The 22467-nt window shown below is 38.9% G+C and overlaps 1 protein-coding gene across 1 annotated transcript; it reads right to left on the reverse strand.

The window, feature by feature from the left end:
- Positions 1–19460: 19460 nt before the first annotated feature.
- On the reverse strand, positions 19461–21668 carry LOC107777661 (peroxidase P7). The gene is made up of 4 exons (XM_016597747.2): positions 21388–21668; positions 20711–20902; positions 20451–20616; positions 19461–20080 (listed from the first exon to the last, which is right to left on the reverse strand). Exons 1-4 carry the CDS (start codon positions 21592–21594, stop codon positions 19686–19688), a joined length of 960 nt encoding a protein of 319 aa, XP_016453233.2. The 5' UTR covers positions 21595–21668; the 3' UTR covers positions 19461–19685.
- Positions 21669–22467: the final 799 nt, after the last annotated feature.

Raw genomic sequence — 22467 nt, forward strand, 5'->3', positions numbered from 1 at the left:
CCTTTTTACTCCTATAATAGCCTCCCTTATCCCTCCGCCCTAAAAATATCAATAGCCACCCTTATCTCTCCTATAGCCACCCTTATCTCTTCTATAGCCACCATTATCTCTCCTATAGCCACCCTTATCACTCCGCCCAGACAATATCCCAACTCACATAACAACAGTGAAATGCCACCCTTATACCCACATAAATTCAACAGTGGAATGCCACCCTTATATCCTCAAAATAACAACTCACACAACACAACAATGTACACGAAAAATTATCACGACAATATAACAAAATCAATTAATATTACAATTTTTCCAATTTTCACAACCAATTCCAAAGAATACAACAAATCAATTAATTTCAAATCAAATAGCTGAAGGCTCCACACAATGTGTATAAGACCCAAAATAAATAATCAACATAGATAGAAATTACTCAGCATAGGGCAACGCCTTCATTAATCCACATTCTCAATAATTATATAAACACCTCTTCTTAAGCTCATTTAATTAATTATTTGCAGAGAAAAAAATCCATAATGAAATTAAATTCCAAGAAATATCAAACCAACAAACTCACGGAACTACATAAATATTCAAGTAACAATCACATCAAATTGTCATATAAAAACAAATTCAAGAAACAAGGATTTAGGCGTGGCAAATAGATGATTTAACAAATGCCAACGATTATCCAATTTACTACACAATAATGCCTAAGACTTTAACCCAATAGAATTTGTGCATATAAGCTCGAGTACGTACTCGTCACCTCGCGTACACGGCTTTTCACATTTCACAAATGGCACATCAGACTCGATGCCTAAGGGGTAATTCCCCCACTCAAGGTTAGGCAAGGTACTTACCTTTTTGAAGTTATGCCGATTTTCAAAAATTGCCTTCTTGCTTGAATTGACCTTCGGACAGCTTAAATCTATCCAAATTAATTGTACAACTTCATTAAAATTCATCGAAAATAATTCCGGATAATAAAACGTCGACTTAAAATTCTATTCCAAAAAGTCAATAAAAATCAACGCGGGGCCCGCCTATCGAAACCCGACATAATTTTTATGAAATCCGAACACCCCTTCCGATTCGAGTTCAACCATACCAATTTTATCGAATTCCAATAACAACTCGACCTCCAAATCTTAAATTTTTTTTTTTGGAAAATTTTACAAAAATCTTGATTTTCTCCTTTTAAATCTGAATTAAACTATGAATATAACCATGGATTCATGAAATATAATCATTTTAGGATATAGACACTTACTTGAGTTGAAATCGTGATGAAATACTCAAAACCGCCCAAGAATCGAGCTCCAAAAATTCCAAAACGAAATGGCAAAGTGACTTATTTTTGGTCCTTATGTTTCTGCCCAGTTCCGCTTCTGAGAGCACTGTTCACCCTTCTGTGGATACTGTTCACGCTTCTGCGGGCACTGTTCACTCTTCTGCGATAACTGTTCACGCTTCTGCGATCACTGTCCATGTTGCTGCCCAGACATTCCAACAGATTTTCTTCAAGTTCGAATTGATCCATTAACCTTCTGAAATCCACCCGAGGCCCTCGGGACTTTAATAAAATATACCAACAAGTCCCAAAATTCAATACGAACTTAGTTGAGTCCTTAAACCTGTGATGACCTAAAAGGTAAGTGTGGGCGTGTTTCCGAAAAATTTTTATGTTGAAAATTGAAGAAAATAAGAATTTTTGCCTTAAAAGTTAAATTTTGTTGACTTCGGTCAACATTTTGAGTAAACATACCCGGACCCGTGTTTTAAGGGTCCCGTTGGGCCCGTAATAAAATATGGGACCTGGGCATATGCCCGGAATCGAATTCGGAGGTCCCTAGCTCGAGTTATGAATTTTTGATTAAAATTAAAAGTTTGAAAATTTATTTATTTTTAAGAATTGGTTGATGTTTTGCCTTGTTGATACCGGGTCCATATTTTGGTTCCTGAGCCCGGTATAGGTCCAATATAATATTTATGAATTATCTGTGAAATTTGGTGAGAAACGAAGTTGGTTTGACGTGATTCGGACGTCCAGTGGTGAAGATAGAAATTTAAAAGTGTTCTTGAGAATTTTATTTGATTTGGTGCTAAATACATAGTTCTAGGTGTTATTTTGGCGATTTGATTGCGCGTGCAAGTTCGTATGATGTTTTTAGACTTGTGTGCATGTTAGGTTTGGAGCCCTGAGGGATCGGGTGAGTTTCGGATAGGCCACGGGATGTTTGGACTTTGGAAAAATATGGTTTTCTGCAGATTCTAATGCCTTCTGATTTCCTTCTTAGCATTTGCGAAGGCAATCTCGTGAAAGCGAAGTAGAAACTGGAATTTCTAACTTTTACTCTTCTCGAACGCGAAGGCCTGGGCACGAACGTGAAGTGATGGGGGATTTACCCTTCGCGAACGCGAAGCATTTAGGACCCGGGGGAGGGTTGGTCTTTCCTTCATCGCGAACGCGGGCAATGTCTCGCAAACGCGAAGGCCAGGGGGAGTAACCTTCACGAACGCGAGCAAGTTCGCGAACGTGAAGGCTTGGCAGCCTATACTCTTCGCGAACGCGACAGTGGCCTCGCGAACACGATGCACACTGCCTCGCGAACGCGATGCACACTGTCTCCCAATGCATAAAACAGAATCAAGAACGGGGAATAAGCCATTTTTCTAACTTTCATAAAAAGAAACGGGCTAGAGGCGATTTTCAAGAGTTAATTTCTTTCTCAAAGTGTTGGTAACTGATTCTAAACCATATTCTTTCAATTACCCATTTCATTTCATAAAAGGTTCAGCCTAAAATCTAGAGTTTTCATGGTAGAATTAGGGGTTTTGGGTAGAAACTAGGGATTTCGGAAATTTGGCGATTTAGACCTCAAATTGAGGTCGGATTCCAAAACCAATTATATATCCGGGCTCAGGGGTGAATGGGTAAATGGACTTTGGTCCGAACCTCAAGTTTTGACCAAGCGTGCCCGGGGTCGATTTTTGAATTTTTGGAGGAAAATTTGGGAAATTTAATTTATGCAATATAATTAATTTCTTTAGCAATATTTGATATTATCGAGTTATTTCTGAATAGATACGAGTGGTTTGGAGGTGAATTCTAGAGGAAAAGTTGTAATTGAGAATTAAGTGGCCTTCGGAGCAAGGTAAGTGTTGTGTCTAACCCTGACTTAGGGAATCAGGATCCTCAAATTATTTGCTATGTGAAATTCATGTGAGCGGCGTATATGTGAGGTGACGAGTACTTCTGCGCTGCCAATTTACCTATTTTCCCGGTTTTATTTCCGTTTCTCTCATATTGTCTTTTCCTATGCCTAATTGCTACATGTTTAGACTAGTGTTTTTAAATTTATCGTCCTTATCATGTTTACGGATCTCCTGGTGAAAATTGAGTATTTATTTCAAAGTTGAGATTGATATTGTGGAACCAAATGTTAAAGTAAGGCTTGTACATGTTATTCTATCTCCCTGTTGTTAATTGTTCATTGCATTATGGTAAGGGAGAGAATTAATTTACGAAGGGTGATGCCGTGCCATATTGTGAGTGTTAATGCACGAAGGGTGATGCCGTGCCATATTGTGAGTGTTAATGCACGAAGGATGATGCTGTGCCATATTGTGAGTGTTAATGCACGAAGGGTGATGTCGTGCCATATTGTGAGTGTTAATGCACGAAGGGTGATGCCTTGTCATATTATGAGTGTTAATGTACAAAAGGTGATGTCGTGCCATGATATGAGAGTTAATGCACGAAGGGTGATGCCGTGTCGTTTCTATTGACTTTATGGTTAGTTTGAGAGTAAAAGCACGAAGGGTGATACCGTGCATTTTTCCTTTACTGTACTCATTATTCCTGTTTATTCATAGTATATTGACTGTTTCAGTTACCATTCTACTGTAGTTCTTCATCTCGTATTTCCTCGAGCATGTTTCCCCCTCCCGATATTTCCTATTTAGCTCTTCATTACTGTTATTTGTATATACACTGTTAAATTGTACAGGTTGATTTGTAGGTGCATTGCCTTAGCCTCGTCACTACTTCGTCGAGGTTAGGCTCGATACTTACCAGTACATGGGGCCAGTTGTACTGATATTGCACTCTGCATGTTCTATGCAGATTTTGGTATCGGCTCGTTTGATCAAGAATTTAGCTGTTGGACCCGCTATCCGGAGACTCAAGGTAGATCTGTCGGCGTTCACAGACCTTGAAGTCCCTGTCCATCTTTTTTGTTTTACTGTTTCTTTCACCCTAACAGTTGCATTTCTTTCAGAGTATTACTTGTAGTGAATTCTAGAATGCTCTTGAATTGTGACTCCAGATCCGGGTGGTAGTAGTTAATAAAAATTTTATATTATTCTGCACTCACTATATTCCATCTTAGCTAATTTTTGTCATTTACTGAATGGAATAAGGACTGGTTTAAATGATTCTCTAACGTTGGCTTGCCTAACAAGTGAAATGTTAGGTGCCATCACGGTCTCGACGGTGGGAATTTCGGATCGTGACAAGTTGGTATCAGAGCACTAGGTTACATAAGTCTCACGAGTCTCGAGCAAAATTAGTAGAGTCTGAAGGATCGGTACGGAGACATCTGTACTTATTTCTCAGAGGCTATGAAGTTTAGGAACAATATCATTTCTTTCATTACTTATCGTGCGGCATTGATTTAGCTTAAAACATATATCTCATATTCCTTTGTATCCACTCATGTATGACATTGTGCACTCGGTATCAGTTATGCATCAACGGTTCGTGATGCCACAGATGGACTACGAGAGAGCCAGAGATGCTCAAACATTGCCTCAACGTGTGGTTCCCACTGAAGATGCATGCGCATTGAGAGACCACCTAGTAAATCATGTGGGGGTGCAACGGACCTTGGCATCTGGTTGATTTATATGAGGTGTGAAGGTTAATATTATGGATCATCGGACGTGGTGAACTATGACTTCGCATCGAGTGGGGGGAGTCCACTATCAATGGATGGATTGCGGGGTCATGTGTTATATTAGTTTTGGCCTGAAATGTATATATGTGGTACTGAAAGGTTCCCCAAAATTTACACATGTTTAAGACCTGAGATTTTGTAGAGGATAAGGTTAGGACTTGTGGTATGTCCGCTTACTTAATAATCCTATACTTCAGTACCAAAGAAGTTAGAGAAACAACTTTAAATTTATAGAAGGTCTACTCAACGTGGACGTCATGGTTGCAGATTTTGGGTTGCTTCGGAGGAAGTATAGTGGTTGATGAGATTTTGAACTATGTGGTTCGTGCCAAGATTTGTCTGTATGGAGATCTACTTTTGTGATCGTTGTGTATAAATAGGGGTAAGGGTTACCTCTGAGAAGAATCGAATAGTATGTTAATAAATTGGTCAGCTCAACAGTGTTAAGTCAGCATAACAAAAGAAGAAATTGGCCTTGGGAGAGATAATTCTCCACAGGTGTTCGTGTAAAGCCTATGAAGAGGGCAGACCAGCCAATACAACATCGCTTACATGGCTCAGTTCTCAAAAATGCTTTTGAAAGAGTTTTTTCCCGGACTCTCCGTAATGCGTGGCGTATAGTGTTTGAATGGTTGCATCAGGTCACCATGACAGTTTTATAATATGCCACCAGGTTCAATAAGGTAGCTCGTCATATTCCTACTTGGCTTCCTACAGCTAGAGAGCGAATCCACAGTCTCATTGAAGGACCCAATTATATTCATAAAATTTTGTACGACTCGGGAGCTACAGGCTAATACTTCATTTCCGCTAGTGGTAGAAATTACCAAGATATTAGAACACGTTTGTGGTGAGTAAAAAGGGAAACTGACGAGACCAAGACGTCTCGAGGTTCTAGGGGATTCAGTTGATTCTACTCTGCATGTATAAAGCATTATGGCCGGGGCTTGGGCAGTCGGCCAGCCCAGTCAGCACATCAGATTACCCGGGGTACTCCAGTAAGTTCTTTTAATGCACCACCAACATGAGTTCCTATAAATGGTTATTCCATTTATCTGGCACAGACTTAATATGAGCAGCCAAAGCCGCAAAGGGGTTGTTATGAATACGGCGATACCAGGCACATCATGAGAAAATTGTCCCAAACTTGGGAGAGATATATTTCATCAAAGCACTCAGGCTACGTGTCCCATTGTAGTTACTACACCACCCACACGATCAGTTAGGGGTGGAGGACATGCGGGTAGAAGGCGTCTTTGAGGTGGAGACCCAGCCATTGTTATAATTATTTTATGGTATGGCGGAGGTCGCTACATCAGATGGTGTCGTTATAGGTACGACTTCGATTTAATATAAAGGAATAATTTCCTTAACTTGATTTGGTTCAGAGTATCAAAACGAGTCCTCCTATTGTGCTCCACTTATGAGTGAGGTTCGTGATTCTATAATCTACTTATGTGTTTACTCCTGTTGGGAGATTCTATGGAGATAACTTCGCTTATCATTCCATGTTGGTCACTAATAAGAGCTGTGAGGCTAAAGATGGCTTTCTGTTACCCATTTCGATAGGTTTTAATGTAATTTTTGGATAATTAATTACAAATTGTGAATTATATGCCCTACCTGTGTGGGTTTCATTATGTGTTGTGATTTGGTATAACCGAAATTATTTAAAAGAAGAAAATGGAAATTTTTTATTGGCACGATGTGCATATTACCTGTGATTCAGAACTGAGGGTGAGATCCTCACACTTTAATACAAATTGATATGTTTAAACCAGGTTACGAGCTACGATGGAAGTTATATAAGGACGAGATCTTTGTGAGAAAAATTCTTGTGTTTAAGTTCTCCCTTGTGAAATTAAAGTTATACTATAGCAATAATAGTGAGTCATGTCTGGTAGGCCTAATTGAAAATTTTTGTATGAAACTCTCTGTGCATACTTGCCAAATTTATGTTGTAATTATTGAGTTTTAACCTCCGAGATAGGTGCCCGCCCAGGTGGCGTTAAATGTAACTCGTTAATTTGTGTAAATAATTATGAGGTCTGGTTACCATCAGTTGAAGATTAGGGCATCTGATGTCCCTAAGACAGCTTTTTGGACTCGGTATGGGCATTATGAATTCCTAGTAATATCATTTTGGCTTACCAACGCCCCAGCAACACTTATGGATTTTATGAATCGGAAGCTCAAGCCCTATTTGGGTTCTTTTTTGGTTGTATTCATTAATGATATCTTGATTTACTCCAGCAGTCGAGAGGAGCATGGGCATCATCTTCGGAGTGTGCTTCAGACTTTGAAGAATAATCAGTTATATGCCAAATTTTTAAAATGTGAGTTTTGGTTAGACTCAGTTGCCTTTTTGGGGCATGTTGTATAGGCAGAAGGCATAAAGGTGGATCCTAAGAAGATTGAGGCTATTCAGAATTTCCCTAGACCTACTTCAGTTACAGAGATCCGGAGTTTCCTGGGTTTAGCAGGTTATTATTGTCAGTTCGTGGAAGGGTTTTCATCTATAGCAAGCCCATTGACTAGACTGGCCCAGAAAGGTGTCCCATTCAGATGGTCAGACGAGTGTGAGTTGAGCTTTCAGAAGCTCAAGACCGCTTTGACTACGGCGCCAGTGTTGGTATTACCCACAGGTTCAGGATTGTATACGGTATATTATGACGCATCTCACATTGGGCTTGGTGCAGTGTTAATGCAAGATGGCAGGGTGATTGAATATGTGTCGCAGCAATTGAAAGTTCACGAGAAGAATTATCTTGTTCATGACTTAGAATTGGCATCCATTGTTCACGCGCTGGAGATTTGGAGGCATTACCTCTACGGTGTCTCGTGTGAGGTATTTACTGATCATCGTAGCCTTCAGTATCTGTTCAAACAAGAAGATCTTAATTTAAGGCAGAGAAGATGGTTGGTATTGTTGAAAGACTATGATATCACCATTCTATATCACCCCGGAAAGGCCAACGTGGTGGCCGGTGCTTTAAGTAGAAAGGGTGTGAGTTTGGGCAATCTTGTGTATATTCCGGTTAGTGATAGACCGTTAGCTGTAGATGTCCAGACTTGGGATAATCATTTTGTGAGGTTAGATGTTTCATCACCTAGTCGGGTTCTAGCTTGCACAGTCGCTCGGTCTTCTTTATATGAGCGCATCAGAGAGAGACAGTATGATGATCCTCATTTACTTGTCCTTAAGGAAATGGTGCAGCAGAGTGATGCCAAACAGCTTGTTGTGGGGGAAGATGGAGTTCTACGAATGCATAGTCGTATTGTTGTGCCTAATGTGAATTAACTCTTGAAGAGGCACACAATTCCAGGTATTCTATTCATCCAGGTACCGCCAAAAATGTATCAAGATTTGCGGCAACATTATTGGCGGAGGAGAATGAAAAAGGATATAGTTGCATATGTAGCACGATGTCTGAATTGTCAGCAAGTTAAGTAGGAGCATCAGAGACCTGGTAGTTTGCTTCAGAAGTTAGAAATTTCTGAGTGGAAGTGGGAGCGCATCACTATGGATTTTGTTGTTGGACTCCCACGGACTTAGAGAAAATTTGACGCAGTTTGGGTCATTGTGGGCAGGTTGACCAAGTCGGCACATTTCATTCCAGTGGCAGTTACCTATTCTTCAGAGAGGTTAGCTGAAATTTACATTCGTGAGATTGTCTGCCTTCACGGTGTGCCCGTGTCTATCATTTCTGATCGAGGTACGCAATTCACTTCATACTTCTGGAGGGCTGTACAACGTGAGTTAGGCACGCGAGTTGAGTTAAGTACAACATTTCATCCACAGACAGACGAACAGTCAGAACGCACTATTCAGATATTGGAAGATATGCTTCGCGCTTGTGTTATAGACTTTAAAGGTTCTTGGGATCAATTCTTGCCACTTGCGGAGTTTGCTTATAACAATAGCTACCAATTGAGTATTCAGATGGTACCATATTAGGCATTACACGGAAGGTGATGCCGTTCGCCAGTTAGATGGTTTGAACCAGGAGAGACTCGGTTGTTGGGTACCGATTTGGTACAGGATGCCTTGGATACGGTCAAATTATTCAAGATCGACTTCGCACAGCTCAGTCTAGGCAAAAGAGTCATGCCGACCATAAAGTTCATTATATTGCATTCATGGTTAGAGAGAGAATATTGCTCCGGGTTTTACCTATGAAAGGTGTAATGAGGTTTGGAAGAAAAGGCAAGTTGGGCCCTAGGTATATTGGACCCTTGGAAATTCTTGAAAGGGTGGGTGAAGTAGCCTACAGGCTTGCACTACCACCTAGATTATCAACAGTTCATCCGGTGTTCCATGTGTCTATGCTCTAAAAATATCATGGTGGTTCGTACCATGTGTTACATTTTAGCCAAGTCCAGTTGGACAAGGATTTGACGTACGAGGAGGAGCCGGTAGCTATTCTAGCCTGGCAGGTCCGACAGTTGAGGTCTAAGAGTTATCCTTTAGTTCGGGTGAAATGGAGAGGTCAGTCGATATAAGCATCTACCTTGGAGTCCGAGTCCGATATGCGGAGTAGATATCCCCACATTTTCACCAGCTCAGGTACTTTTCTATGTCCGTTCGAGGACGAACGGTTGTTTTAGAGGTTTAAACCTGTGATGACCTAAAAGGTTATCTTATGTTTTAGAACTCGATTATGCACTCTTAAGCCTTAAAATTCTTATTTTTACCCTCCCCAACTTGTGTGCGCAGTCCGGGCGTGTTTTTGGAAAACGTTTATGTTGAAAATTAAAGAAAATAAGAATTTTTGCCTTAAAAGTTGAATTTAGTTGACTTCGGTCAACATTTTGAGTAAACAGACCCGGACCCGTGTTTTGACGGTCCCGGTGGGTCCGTAATGAAAGATGGGACCTGGGCGTATGCCCGGAATTGAATTCGGAGGTCCTTAGCTCGAGTTATGAATTTTCGATGAAAATTAAAAGTCTGAAAATTTATTTGTTTTTAAGAATTAGTTGATGTTTGGCCTTGTTGATACCGGGTCCGTATTTTGGTTCCGGAGCCCGGTATAGGTCCAATATAATACTTATGAATTATCTGTGAAATTTGGTGAGAAACGAAGTTGGTTTGACGTGATTCGGAAGAGCGGTGGTGAAGATAGAAATTTTGAAGTGTTCTTGAGAATTTTATTTGATTTGGTGCTAAATTCGTAGTTCTAGGTATTATTTTGGCGCTTTGATCGCGCGAGCAAGTTTGTATGATATTTTTAGACTTGTGTGCATGTTGGGTTTGGAGCCCCGAGGGCTCGGGTGAGTTTCGGATAGGCCACGAGATATTTGGACTATGGAAAAATCTGGTTTTCCGCAGATTCTGATGCCTTCTGGTTTCCTTTTTCGCGTTCGCGAAGGCACTCTCGCGAACGCAAAGTAGAAACTGGAATGGCTAACTTTTACTCTTTGCGAACGTGAAGGCCTCGGCGCGAATGCAAAGTGATGGGGGATTTACCCTTCGCGAACGTGACCGGCTCATCGCAAACACAAAGCACTTGGGACCTGGGGGAGGGTTGGTCTTTCCTTCATCGCGAACGCGGGCAATGTCTCGCGAACGTGAAGGCCAGGCGGAGTAACCTTCGCGAACGCGACCAAGGTCTCATGAACACGAAGGCTTGGAAGCATATACTCTTCGCAAACGTGACAATGGCCTCGCGAACTAGATGCACACTGTCGCCCAGTGCATAAAACAGAATCAAGAACGGGAATAAGCTATTTTTCCAACTTTCATAAAAACAAACGTGCTAGAGGCAATTTTCAAGAGTTAATTTCTTCCCCAAAATATTGGTAAGTGATTCTAAAGCATATTCTTTCAATTACCCATTTCATTTCATAAATATTCAACCTAAAATCAAGAGTTTTCATGGTAGAATTAGGGGTTTTGGTTAGAAACTAGGGATTTCAAAAATTTGGGGATTTAGACCTCAAATTGAGGTCGGATTCCAAAACCAATTATATATCCGGACTCGTGGGTGAATGGGTAAATGGATTTTGGTCCAAACCTCGGGTTTTGACCAAGCGGGCCTGGGATCGATTTTTGACTTTTTGGAGGAAAATTTGGGAAATTTAATTTATGCAATATAATTGATTCCTTTAGCAATATTTGATATTATTGAGTTATTTCTGAATAGATACGAGTGGTTTGGAGGTGAATTCTAGAGGAAAAGCTGTGATTGAGAATTAAGTGGCCTTCGGAGCAAGGTAAGTATTGTGTCTAACCCTAACTTGAGGGAATAAAGAACATCAAATTATTTGCTATGTGAAATTCATGTGAGCGGCGTATATGTGAGGTGACGAGTACTTATGTGCAGCCAATTTACCTATTTTCTCGGTTTTATTTCCGTTTCTCTCATATTATCTTTTCCTATGCTTAATTGCTACGTGTTTAGACTAGTGTTGCTAAATTTATCGTCCTTATCATGTTTACGGATCTTCTGGTAAAAATTGAGTATTTATTTCAAAGTTGAGATTGATATTGTGGAACCAAATATTAAAGTAAGGCTTGTACATGTTAATCTATCTCCGTGTTGTTAATTGTTCATTGCATTATGGTATGGAAGAGTGTTAATGCACGAAGGGTAATGTCGTGCCATATTGTGAGTGTTAATGCACGAAGGGTGATGCCGTGCCATATTGCAAGTGTTAATGCACGAAGGGCGATGCCGTGCCATATTGTGAGTGTTAACGCACGAAGGGTGATACCGTGCCATATTGTGAGTGTTAATGCATGAAGGGTGATGCCCTGCCATATTATGAGTGTTAATGCACGAAGGTTGATGTCGTGCCATATTGTGAGTGTTAATGCACGAAGGGTGATGCCGTGCCATGATATGAGAGTTAATGTACGAAGGGTGATGTCGTGACGTTTCTATTGACTTTATGGCGAGTTTGAGAGTAAAAGCACGAAGGGTGATGCCGTGCATTTTTCCTTTACTGTACTCATTATTCCTGTTGATTCATAGTATATTGACTGTTCGAGTTACCATTCTATTGTAGTTCTTCATCTCGTATTTCCCTTAGCATGTTTTTCCCTCCTGATATTTCATGTTTAGCTCTTCATTACTGTTATTTGTATATACACTGTTAAATTGTACAGGTTGATTTGTAGGTGCCTCACCTTAGCCTCGTCACTACTTCGTCGAGGTTAGGCTCGACACTTACCAATACATGGGGTCGGTTATACTGATACTGCACTCTCTACTTTCTGTGCAGATTTTGGTACCGGCTCGGGTTGATCGCGATTATAGCTGTTGGACCGGCTATCCGGAGACTCAATGTAGATTTGTCGGCGTTCACAGACCTTGAAGTCCCCGTCCATCTTTTCCTTTTTACTGTTTCTTTCACCCAAGCAGTTGTATTTCTTTCAGAATATTACTTGTAGTGAATTCTAGAATGCTCGTGAATTATGATTTCAGATCCAGGTGGTAGTAGTTAATAAATTTTTTATATTATTCCACACTCACTATATTCCATCTTAGCTAATTGTTGTCATTTACTGAATGGAATAAGGACTGGTTTAAATGATTCTCTAACGTTGGCTTTCCTAGCAAGTGAAACATTAGGCGCCATCACGGTCCCGACGGTGGAAATTTCGGGTCGTGACAAAACCACGTCAAACAACGCCGAAATTATGAATCACGCATCAAATCGAATTATGAGTTTTCAACTCTTCCAACTTCTATATTTTGCGTCGAAACGTATCAAATCAATCCAGAATGAATTTAAATTTTGCACACAAGTCATAAATGACGAAATTGAGTTATTCAAATTTACGGAATCGAAATCCAACCTCGTTATCAAAAATTCAACCTTCGGTCAGACTTTCCAAAAATCTTCCATTTTCCAACTTTCGCCAAAATACATCGAATTGTCCTACAGACTTCCAAATCCGAATCCGAACATACGCCTAAATCCGAAATCACCATACCAAGCTATTGACATCATAAAAATTTCATTCCGGGGTCGTTTGCTCAAAAGTCAACTCTCCAGTCAACTCTTTCCATTTAAGCTTCTAAATAGGAATTGTTCTTTCAATTTAGTTCTAAATCTTCCGAAAATCAAACTCGACCACGCCCGTGGGTCATAATACATATTACGAAGTTGCTCAAGACCTTAAGTCACTTAACGGGGCATTAATTCTTAAAACAACAAGTCGAGTCGTCACATTCTCCCCCTCTTAAGCATACGTTCGTCCTCAAACATGCTAAGAATTATTTTGATGACATTAATTTGTTGAGGGCATTATTTCACACATACTCAATGGTGTTTCTACGTCACCGTAAATTTAACAGGGGTCCGACAACATCATCTCAGTGGAGATTATTTCTTTTACTCACACTTATAAGCATTTAAGCCAATTCCTAACACTCCAAACATTTTCAAAAGGCCTGATTTTTACATCAACGCATGGTATTAGTCTCAGCTGACTATAGCAACTCGTGCCTACGCACACATCAACTTTCTTGATAGTGTTGAAGTGCTTCAAAATTTTTCTGGGGTGTTACATTCTCCCCTGCTTAGGATCATTCGCCCTCAAACACATAATATAACTTATCTCTTCTTTTCCATGTCTCAATCCTCCAAATTTTATTAACTCCCAATTTTTTCAGAAATTTCGGCAGAGTCTCCCCTGTAATTGGGCCTATCCACCTGCCAGAGTAACACCAAAACAATTCCTAACAACACATCCACAACCCAACAAAGCACCACAATGTATATATTAATAACACTAATCTCAGCGTTACAAGCACTACACTATCATAATGATATCAGGACATAAAGCACATCATATGTATGCCCATCACCACATTTCTGGTATTAATAGTTGTTCATAATCGATTACAATATCGCCAATTAACCTCATATTAACCCAAACCTCGTTTCGAATTTTCACAACACTAACAGTAAAATGTGAGGCATAAAGACCTCATAACTATTTACTCGACTTAACGAGCCACATTTAATGCCTCTGGGCACTCACCTCGTAGGTTAAAACTAAATATTTTTCTCACAATTATGGATAAATATGCATAAAACACATAAAAGAATTATCAAATAAGCCTAACAAGCATGTCTCCATATTAATACTATAGTACAAATCTTAATTTCACAAAAGGAGAATTTAGACTCATAAATTTTTTACCACAAGGACCTCGTCGTTATATAACTTCCACCGCGGCTTGTAGCCCAGTTTAAATATTTCACATCATATAAAAATGCGAGGATCTCGTCCTCAACTCCGAATCACAAGTATTTTGCATATTATGCCAACTAAAATTTTCAATTTCCTTTCTTTCTTATTTTCAATAAATTTCGTAAACAGTTTTCATAACACATAATTAACCCTCATCTCGGTAGGGTATATAATTCATAAGATTGAATTTAATTATTCTGAAATCACATCAAAACCCACTGTAGTGAGTAATAAAAAGTCACGTTTGGACTTATAGCCCTCAACGCTGTACAAAAATAAAAATGATAGGCACGAGCTAACATCATCAAACCTCCCAACATGGATAAACATGTAAGTAGGTCACAAAATTACGAAGCTCACCCATAAGCGGAGCATAATAGGAGAACTCACCTCAATATTCAGAACTCCAATCAAATTAAGGAATATATCCTTTTATAATAAATCAGGACCATACCTGTAATGACACTCTCTGGTGTAGTGGCCTCTGCCATATCATAGCAAATATATCAACGGGCTGGGTCTCCCCCTCTAGGGCGCCCTCTACCCGCCTGTCCTCCACCTCTAACTAGCTGTGTACGTGGAGTAGTAACTGCATTGGGGCCCATAGCCTGAGTGTTCTGATGAAATCCACCTCTACCAAGTCTGGGACAATCTCTCATAATGTGCCTAGTATCACAACACTCATAACAACCCCTCTGAGGTCGCGACTGCTCGTACTGAGTCTGCGCCGGATAACTGGAATAACCACTGTAAGAATCCCGTGTCGGTGATGCACTATAAGAACTTACTAGAGCACCCCGAGTAATCTGATGTGCGGACTAAGCTGGCCGACTGCTCGAGCCTCCGCCATAATGTCTCATAGCTGAAGAGTAAAATCCATTGAATCCTCCAGAGCTTCGAGACCTTTTTGTCTCCTTAGACTCTATTTCCTCACTTAGAACACCCTCATTCCTCCTCGCAATCTCCACTACTTGTTGAACTGGAGTATCAGTTTGCAAATCTCGAGCCATGCATATTTTAATATCATAATCGAGCCCCTCAATGAATCTGCGGACTCGCTCTCTAACTGTAGGAACCAAGATAGGTGCATGACAGGCTAATTCACTGAACCCGATAGCATATTCTGACACTGACATAGTGCCCTGATGCAATCGTTCAAACTCTGTGTGCCACGTATCTCAGAGAGTCTGGGGAACAAACTCTTTCAAAAATATTTCCGAAAATTGAGGGCACGTTAGTGGTGTTGCATCAGCTGATCTACCTTCTTCATAGATTTTCCACCACTGATACGTTGCATCTAATAGTTGAAATATAGTAAAGGCTACTCCGCTCACTTCCACAATACTCATGGTGCGGAGAGTGATAATTTTCTATAAATCCTTGGGCATCCTCTGAAGCTGTGCTACTGAAAGTAGGTGGACTATACCTCTTAAACCTCTCAAGTCTCTTTTGTTCTACTTCTGATGCCCCTGGCATGACCTCAGGCTGAACCGGAATAACAGGTTGTACCGGTACTACACCCGAAACTTGACCAATATGAATTCACTACTCTGGAGTACGAGCGGTAGGAGTTTGAACTCTTCCCCCAACCTGTGAAATATTTGGTGAAACAAAGATCAATCCCGCCTGAGTCAGTGTACCAAACATGTTTAGGAACTGTACTAAAATCTCCTGAAGCCTGGGGCTAACAACAGGTGCTTCTGGTTCCTGTCCCCCAACTGGAGCTACTGGCGGCTCCTCAACTGCTGCTCTGACAGGTGCTCCGGTCGCGGCACGTGCCCTTCCTCAACCTCTACCTCGACCCCGACCTCTTGCAGCCCTAACAATATGTGAGGATGCCTGCTCAGCTAACCCGATAGCACGTGTCCTCACCATCTATAAGAGAATAGAGATACAAAGGCTCAAATTTCAATTTCAACAAATTTCTGCATGACAAGAATAGAGATACCAACTTGTCATGACCCAAAATTTCACCTCAGGCATCGTGATGGCACCTAGTCTCTAAGACTAGGTAAGCCGATTTCAATCACATTTCAAGCCATTTTTTTTATAGGTAATCAAAACTAACAGCGGAAACAAATATGAAAATCTCCCAAGACTGGTAATACTAAGTCACGAACTCCAATTGAATACTTGAAATGATCTCTAGGATCGAATACTCAATACTGTTTGACTAATAATAAACAGTACAATAAAATGGAAAGACTCCAAGGAACTGTGACGACCAAGTAGCTCTACCTTGAATCCTTGCGATCACACTTTAACTCCTCCATAATGAGATTAAATTCCAAAAAATATCAAACCAACAAACTCACGAAATTACATAAATATTCAAGAAACAATCACATCAAATTGTTATATAAAAATAAATTCAACAAACAAGGATTTAGGCATGGCAAATAGATGATTTAATAAATGCCAACGATTATCCATTTTACTACACAATAATGCCTAAAACTTTAACCCAATAAAATTTACGCATATAAGCCCGAGTACGTACTCGTCACCTCGCGTACACAGCTTTTTACATTTCACAAATGGCACATAAGACTCGATGCCTAAGAGGTAATTCTCCACTCGAGGTTAGGCAAGATACTTACCTTTTTGACGTTATGCCGATTTTTCAAAATCGCCTTCTTGCTTGAATTGACCTCCGAATAGCTTAAATCTATCCAAATTAATTGTACAACTTCATTAAAATTCATCGGAAATAATTTCGGATAATAATACGTCGACTTAAAATGTTATTCCAAAAAGTCAATAAAAGTCAACGTGGGGCCCGCCTCTCGGAACCTGACATAATATTTACAAAATTCGAACACTAATTCCGATACGAGTTCAACCATACCAATTTTATCGAATTCCAATAACAACTGGACCTCCAAATTTTAAATTTTTATTTTTGGAAGATTTTGCAAAAATCTAGATTTTCTCCTTTTAATTTGAATTAAACGATGAATATAACCATGGATTCATGAAATATAATCACTTTATGATATAGAATACTTACTTGAGTTGAAATCGTGAAGAAATACTCAAAATCGCCCAGGAATCGAGCTCCAAAAATTTCAAAATAAAATGGCAAAGTAACTAATTTTTGGTCCTTATGTTCTGCCCAGTTCCGCTTCTACGAGCACTGTTCACGCTTCTGCAAATACTATTCACGCTTCTGCGGGCATTGTTCACGCTTCTGCGATCACTGTTCACGCTTCTGCGATCACTGTCCATGCTGCTGCCCAGAAATTCCAGCAGCTTTTCTTCAAGTCCGAATTGATTTGTTAATCTTCCGAAATCCACCTGAAGCCCTCGAGACTTTTATAAAATATACCAACATATCCCAAAATACAATATAAACTTAGTCGTGACAAAACCACGTCAAACAACGCCGAAATTACGAATCGCGCATCGAATCGAATTATGAGTTTTCAACTCTTCCAGCTTCTATATTTTGCACCGAAACGTATCAAATGAATCCGGAATAACTTTAAATTTTGCACACAAGTCATAAATGACGAAATGGAGCTATTCAAATTTCTGAAATCAAATCTGACCTCGTTATCAAAAATTCAACCTTCGGTCGGACTTTTCAAAAATCTTCCATTTTCCAACTTTCGCCAAAATACGTCGAATTATCCTACGGACTTCCAAATCCAAATCCGAACATACGCCTAAGTCCGAAATCACCATGCGAAGCTATTGACATCATAAAATTTTATTCCGGGGTCGTTTGCTCAAAAGTCAACTCTCCGATCAACTCTTTCCATTTAAGTTCTAAATAGGAATTGTTCTTTTAATTTAATTTTAAATCTTTCGAAAATCAAACACGACCATACCCGCGGGTCATAATACATATTACAAAACTGATCGAGACCTTAAGTCACTTAACGGGGAGTTAGTTCTTAAAATGACAAGTCGCGTCGTCACACAAAAGCTCTCGTATAATGAGATTCCAAGAGTTCCTCTTATATTAGTAATTTTAGTTTTCAAACCTTTTCACTTATGAGTTCGGACATATAAACTTTTCTTGCTTCATCTAGCTTCAACTCATCTTTTAGAAAATTGAGGTTTTTTTTAGAAGGCACTTACTTTGATTTAGTGTTTGATCCAAGATTCTTTACCTCCTAAAACAAAAAATAAAGTTACATTCTCTATCTAAATCGAATATAACGAAGTTATTGAGTCGAATAAATCAAATAAAAGTGGATTAAATCAATCCACATCAAATTTAGCTATGTATGATATTGATATAGTATTTAAGAAATAAAATACCAAAAATATCGAATCGGAATATCTAAAAATGTACCAAACTTGAGTTGAATCCTACGAATAAACGAAAGACATAGTTTAATTGCTCAATATTATGACCTTTTGTTACAAGTTCACTGTGTACGGCTACAGTGTTGATCTCAACAACTGTAAAGGTTTTGCTTTTAGAAAACAATGTCGTTATAAAATTTATCTAAAACGTTGTGGAAATTCAATTCTCTCCACCTTAATTTTCATTTGTTTTAAATTATTCTCGACATTTTTATTGTTACACAAACACACGATGGGCCCTAATGCTGCATCGTACAGTGTTTAAGAGATGAGACAAAATGGCAGTCACGTTGAGATAAATGGTAGTTTTTTATTTTGTTATGATTTTTAATTCGAAATTGCCTTACCTTTTTTAATTGTTTACAACAAAATGAATCTAAGCCATGAAATAGTTTGGTGGATACATGGCATGAATTTGTCTATGCATTGAATAATACTGGACCAACTTTTCACCGGAGGGGATCTCATCCCACATATTTTGCCCCCCCTCATGTTTTTATCGTAAAGTTTTTGTTTAATTATTCGGTATTCGAAAATTGACTGTCTCTGACAAATAATATATTTAGCATTCATTTTAGCTAGGCTCACATCATTAAGATTGAAAAAATCTCAATCGTCACATCATATTCTGTTTTTCTAAAAAAGAAATTCTCAATATGCGGTTATGATTTTAAAGCAAAAATAATCAGGGGCTATACTAATTAATGAATACTTAACCATAAGGCAATTAATTAGCTTGCGACACCACGAGACTTCTATCCAAAATTAAAATAAAATATTGTTTGGGTTATGACAACACCACTATTACTTATGCGCAGGGTGTTTACCACTAAAGGTAGAGATTTTTAAGATTTTTCTTCATGTTCCCTCTTTCCTATGTCACATCTTACATGAGATGGTCATATGAGAGAAAAATATTTGAGCACTCTGCCATAAAACTCAAAAATATAACGACTACTGAGTCCAGTTTGTCATGGAAGTTTTAACAAAAATAGGTATTTTATTCATAAACATCAAACACGACACAAATATAGCACATTTCAAGTGTAGAAAAAACTGGCACTTTAAGCTGTAACGGAGTGACAGCCATTAAGCCTACAAATCAAGAAACAAAACTAAAACTTGACAGGTCAAAATAAAAAGAACACTGAGAAATAGAAGATTCCAAATCAACAGATTTTCATAAGCAAATTAAAGAAGCAAAATTAGTTGATCCTCCTGCAATTCTTCCTGATCTCTCCTTTAGATCCAGTAAGGGGACGAATGTCACCCATCTTAATCATGGCAGTCACAAAATCAGCGGCGAAACTGTTGGGGTTGTCGCTGTATGATTTCACAATTGAATCGGCGGATCCGCCGTTGAAGAGCTGCTGATCAGAGTGGAGTAGACCCTTTTTGCTTACAAGGTTAATGAAATAATGGTTGTCGAAATATGTAGGAGTCTGAAGATCAAGAGGTGCCAAGTTGTTGTCCCCTGAACCTGAGTTTCTTGGGCAGTTGTTTTGCCTTGTTTTTGCTAGTGATGAATCCAAGTTATTGGTCTCGTTGTATATGCGTGCCCTGAAACTTGTGCACCTTGCTTGTCCAATGGTGTGAGCTCCTGACAAACATAACGACAAAATTATATATTAGAGAGGATTTACCTAATTTGTATACATCGATTATAATATAATTTTTTTTACGCTATCAGCTATCAGTATATTGTACCAAGTTATTCTAGTTATGCAAAAAGGTCATATTAGCTCATATTATACTTTTCAACATTATTTACCCATATCGTTACCCTTTTAAACTCAAATACCTTTACCTACAACGGTCAACCCGGACCCACCTTTAAAAGGACAGGTGGAGGGCATCTGTTTATTAACCAACCCATACCTAAAGATGTAACCTATTACCCGTCAAACATGACCCTTTTTCGTTATGTTTAAGAGGTAATTTTCGAAGAGTTGCCGGGGAAGAGAACGAACCAGATAAGGCAACCATATCCTTGGTGGAAAGGCCAACAGCAGTGAAGCTAGAGATGAGACGGTTAAGGTTTGAAGTCGGGGGAGGAATGCTACTATTTGCAGCAGCTTGGCTTGCTGTTCTGGCATCTCTTCTTCCTAGTTTTACATCCCAATTAGGCCCTCCAAGCTACATTATATACAACAATAATTCGCGTTAGCATAAAATTCAAAAGGAGGTTTACAATGAAAATTATTGTACTTAGTTAACATAAAGAACTTACAATGACAACAGAGTCTCGAGCAGTAACGGCCAAAATATCAGCGCAAGAGACGACCCCAGGGCACACTTTTTCAACGGCAGATTTGATATCGTCAATAACTTCAAATCCTCTGGCGGAATTGAAATTTGGTTGTGCCCTTTTTTCCCCTGTGAAGGTTGATGTATCATCTAGGAATAATGATCCATCGCATCCCTGAAATAAATGCATTAACCAATTTAGACAAAAGGCATAAAAAATAATGTAAACGCGACCAAATTAATTAATTCTGAGTATGCCTAAGTCAAAGTTTAACAATTAGGTATACTAACCTAACTTATCGATATAATCGAGACCAAGACCTTCTAAATGCCTGGAGACATAAAAAGACAACTTCTACTACTAATAAAGACTCAGCAACAAATTAGTAGTCAACTTGTGAAACATAGACTTGCAAACGATATCACGATCAATCCTAGGACACTTGGCAACAGAAAATACTTTAACCTTAATGGTCATATACAATGCTCTATAATTAACATTTCGTGCCTAGTTTCTATACATCACCAACAGTAGATTGACAAATAAAAATTAGTCGCACTCGTGTTTATACTACATATATACTCGATGGTGTTAGTAGATATAAAGAATTAAACTATTATCTATATGGAAAAGGGCCAAAAATGAAGAAGGAAGCTTACATTGACGAAGCAATCGTGGAAGAATAGGCGAAGGAGGGAAGCACCCATACGGGTTTCCTTCTGAACGGCAGAATGCACTACTGATTTCACAGTTTCATAGAGCTTAGGACATGATTTTGAATAAAAGCCAGTGGTTAGTTGAGCTGAGGAGCTTCCAGTTAAGCTCACTAGGAAAAACAAAACTATGGCAGTCTTAAAAGAAGCCATTGAAGAAATTTTACTTAGAAATATATTACTTTGAAGGGAAGATTAAGTGTGCTGCACATATGGTAAGGGGAAAATCACGTATTTATAGGGAAATTGTAGAGACTAGAGAATGCTTTCTCAAGGTGATTGCTTTCGGCAGGTTACCTAACATGGAGACTCTGTTGCTTGTCTTTTTACGTTTGACAGTGTTGAAGCAAAAAAAAACCAATAAGATCAATAAAACTTTCGATCATTTATTTCTTGACAATATAGAAAATAGTAAAATTAATAAAACAAGATCCGCGTACACCTGTTTGAAAAATACAGGAAGTTAAAAAAGTAAGACATTTTAGGACTTGTTATCATATTAGTCAAACAAAAGGGACCCAACGAAAACCAATAATCTAATGACTTGGTGAAGACTAAGAAGATATGAGGGTATAAAGGTGCAAAGTGGACTTTCCAGACATTACCAAAACGCAAATTAAAGTAAAATTCATCAACTTGTGATATTGCACAGTTAAACAGCAATACTTTTAATAAAAAGTGTCCTTATATCCTTGGTTTAAATTGGGATGAAGTAAAGGTTTTAATTCTTTAATTAAAAATAGAGCGAAAAAAATGGATAAAGAAGAGAGAGTACTCAATAACGGCCAATAATAATGAGTAATGACAATAATTATATAATGTAACTGCTTCTCCCTTTTTCCTTAAGGCATGTCGTAATCGGTTGAAACTTAAGTAATGATATTAGGTTAACTGCATATTTATATTTATATACGGATGGGTCCCCTGGGGATTGTCATCAATGTCTACCATTGTTTTAATATTACAAACATTAGTTTTCCTTTCAAATACAGTTCTTAAGATGTCTGGCCACACTGCATCATTTGC

This window comes from Nicotiana tabacum, chromosome 4 (assembly GCF_000715075.1).
Source record: "Nicotiana tabacum cultivar K326 chromosome 4, ASM71507v2, whole genome shotgun sequence".
NCBI lineage: Eukaryota > Viridiplantae > Streptophyta > Magnoliopsida > Solanales > Solanaceae > Nicotiana > Nicotiana tabacum.

Bases quoted from the DNA above. Each gene is read 5' to 3' on its own strand.
- LOC107777661 (XM_016597747.2), bottom strand. From the start codon at position 21,594: ATGGCTTCTTTTAAGACTGCCATAGTTTTGTTTTTCCTAGTGAGCTTA. The intron at 20,617-20,710 runs GTAAGTTCTTTA...TATATAATGTAG, and splicing joins CTCGAGACTCTGTTGTCATT to CTTGGAGGGCCTAATTGGGA. The intron at 20,081-20,450 runs GTTCGTTCTCTT...TATGTTTGTCAG, and splicing joins GGATATGGTTGCCTTATCTG to GAGCTCACACCATTGGACAA.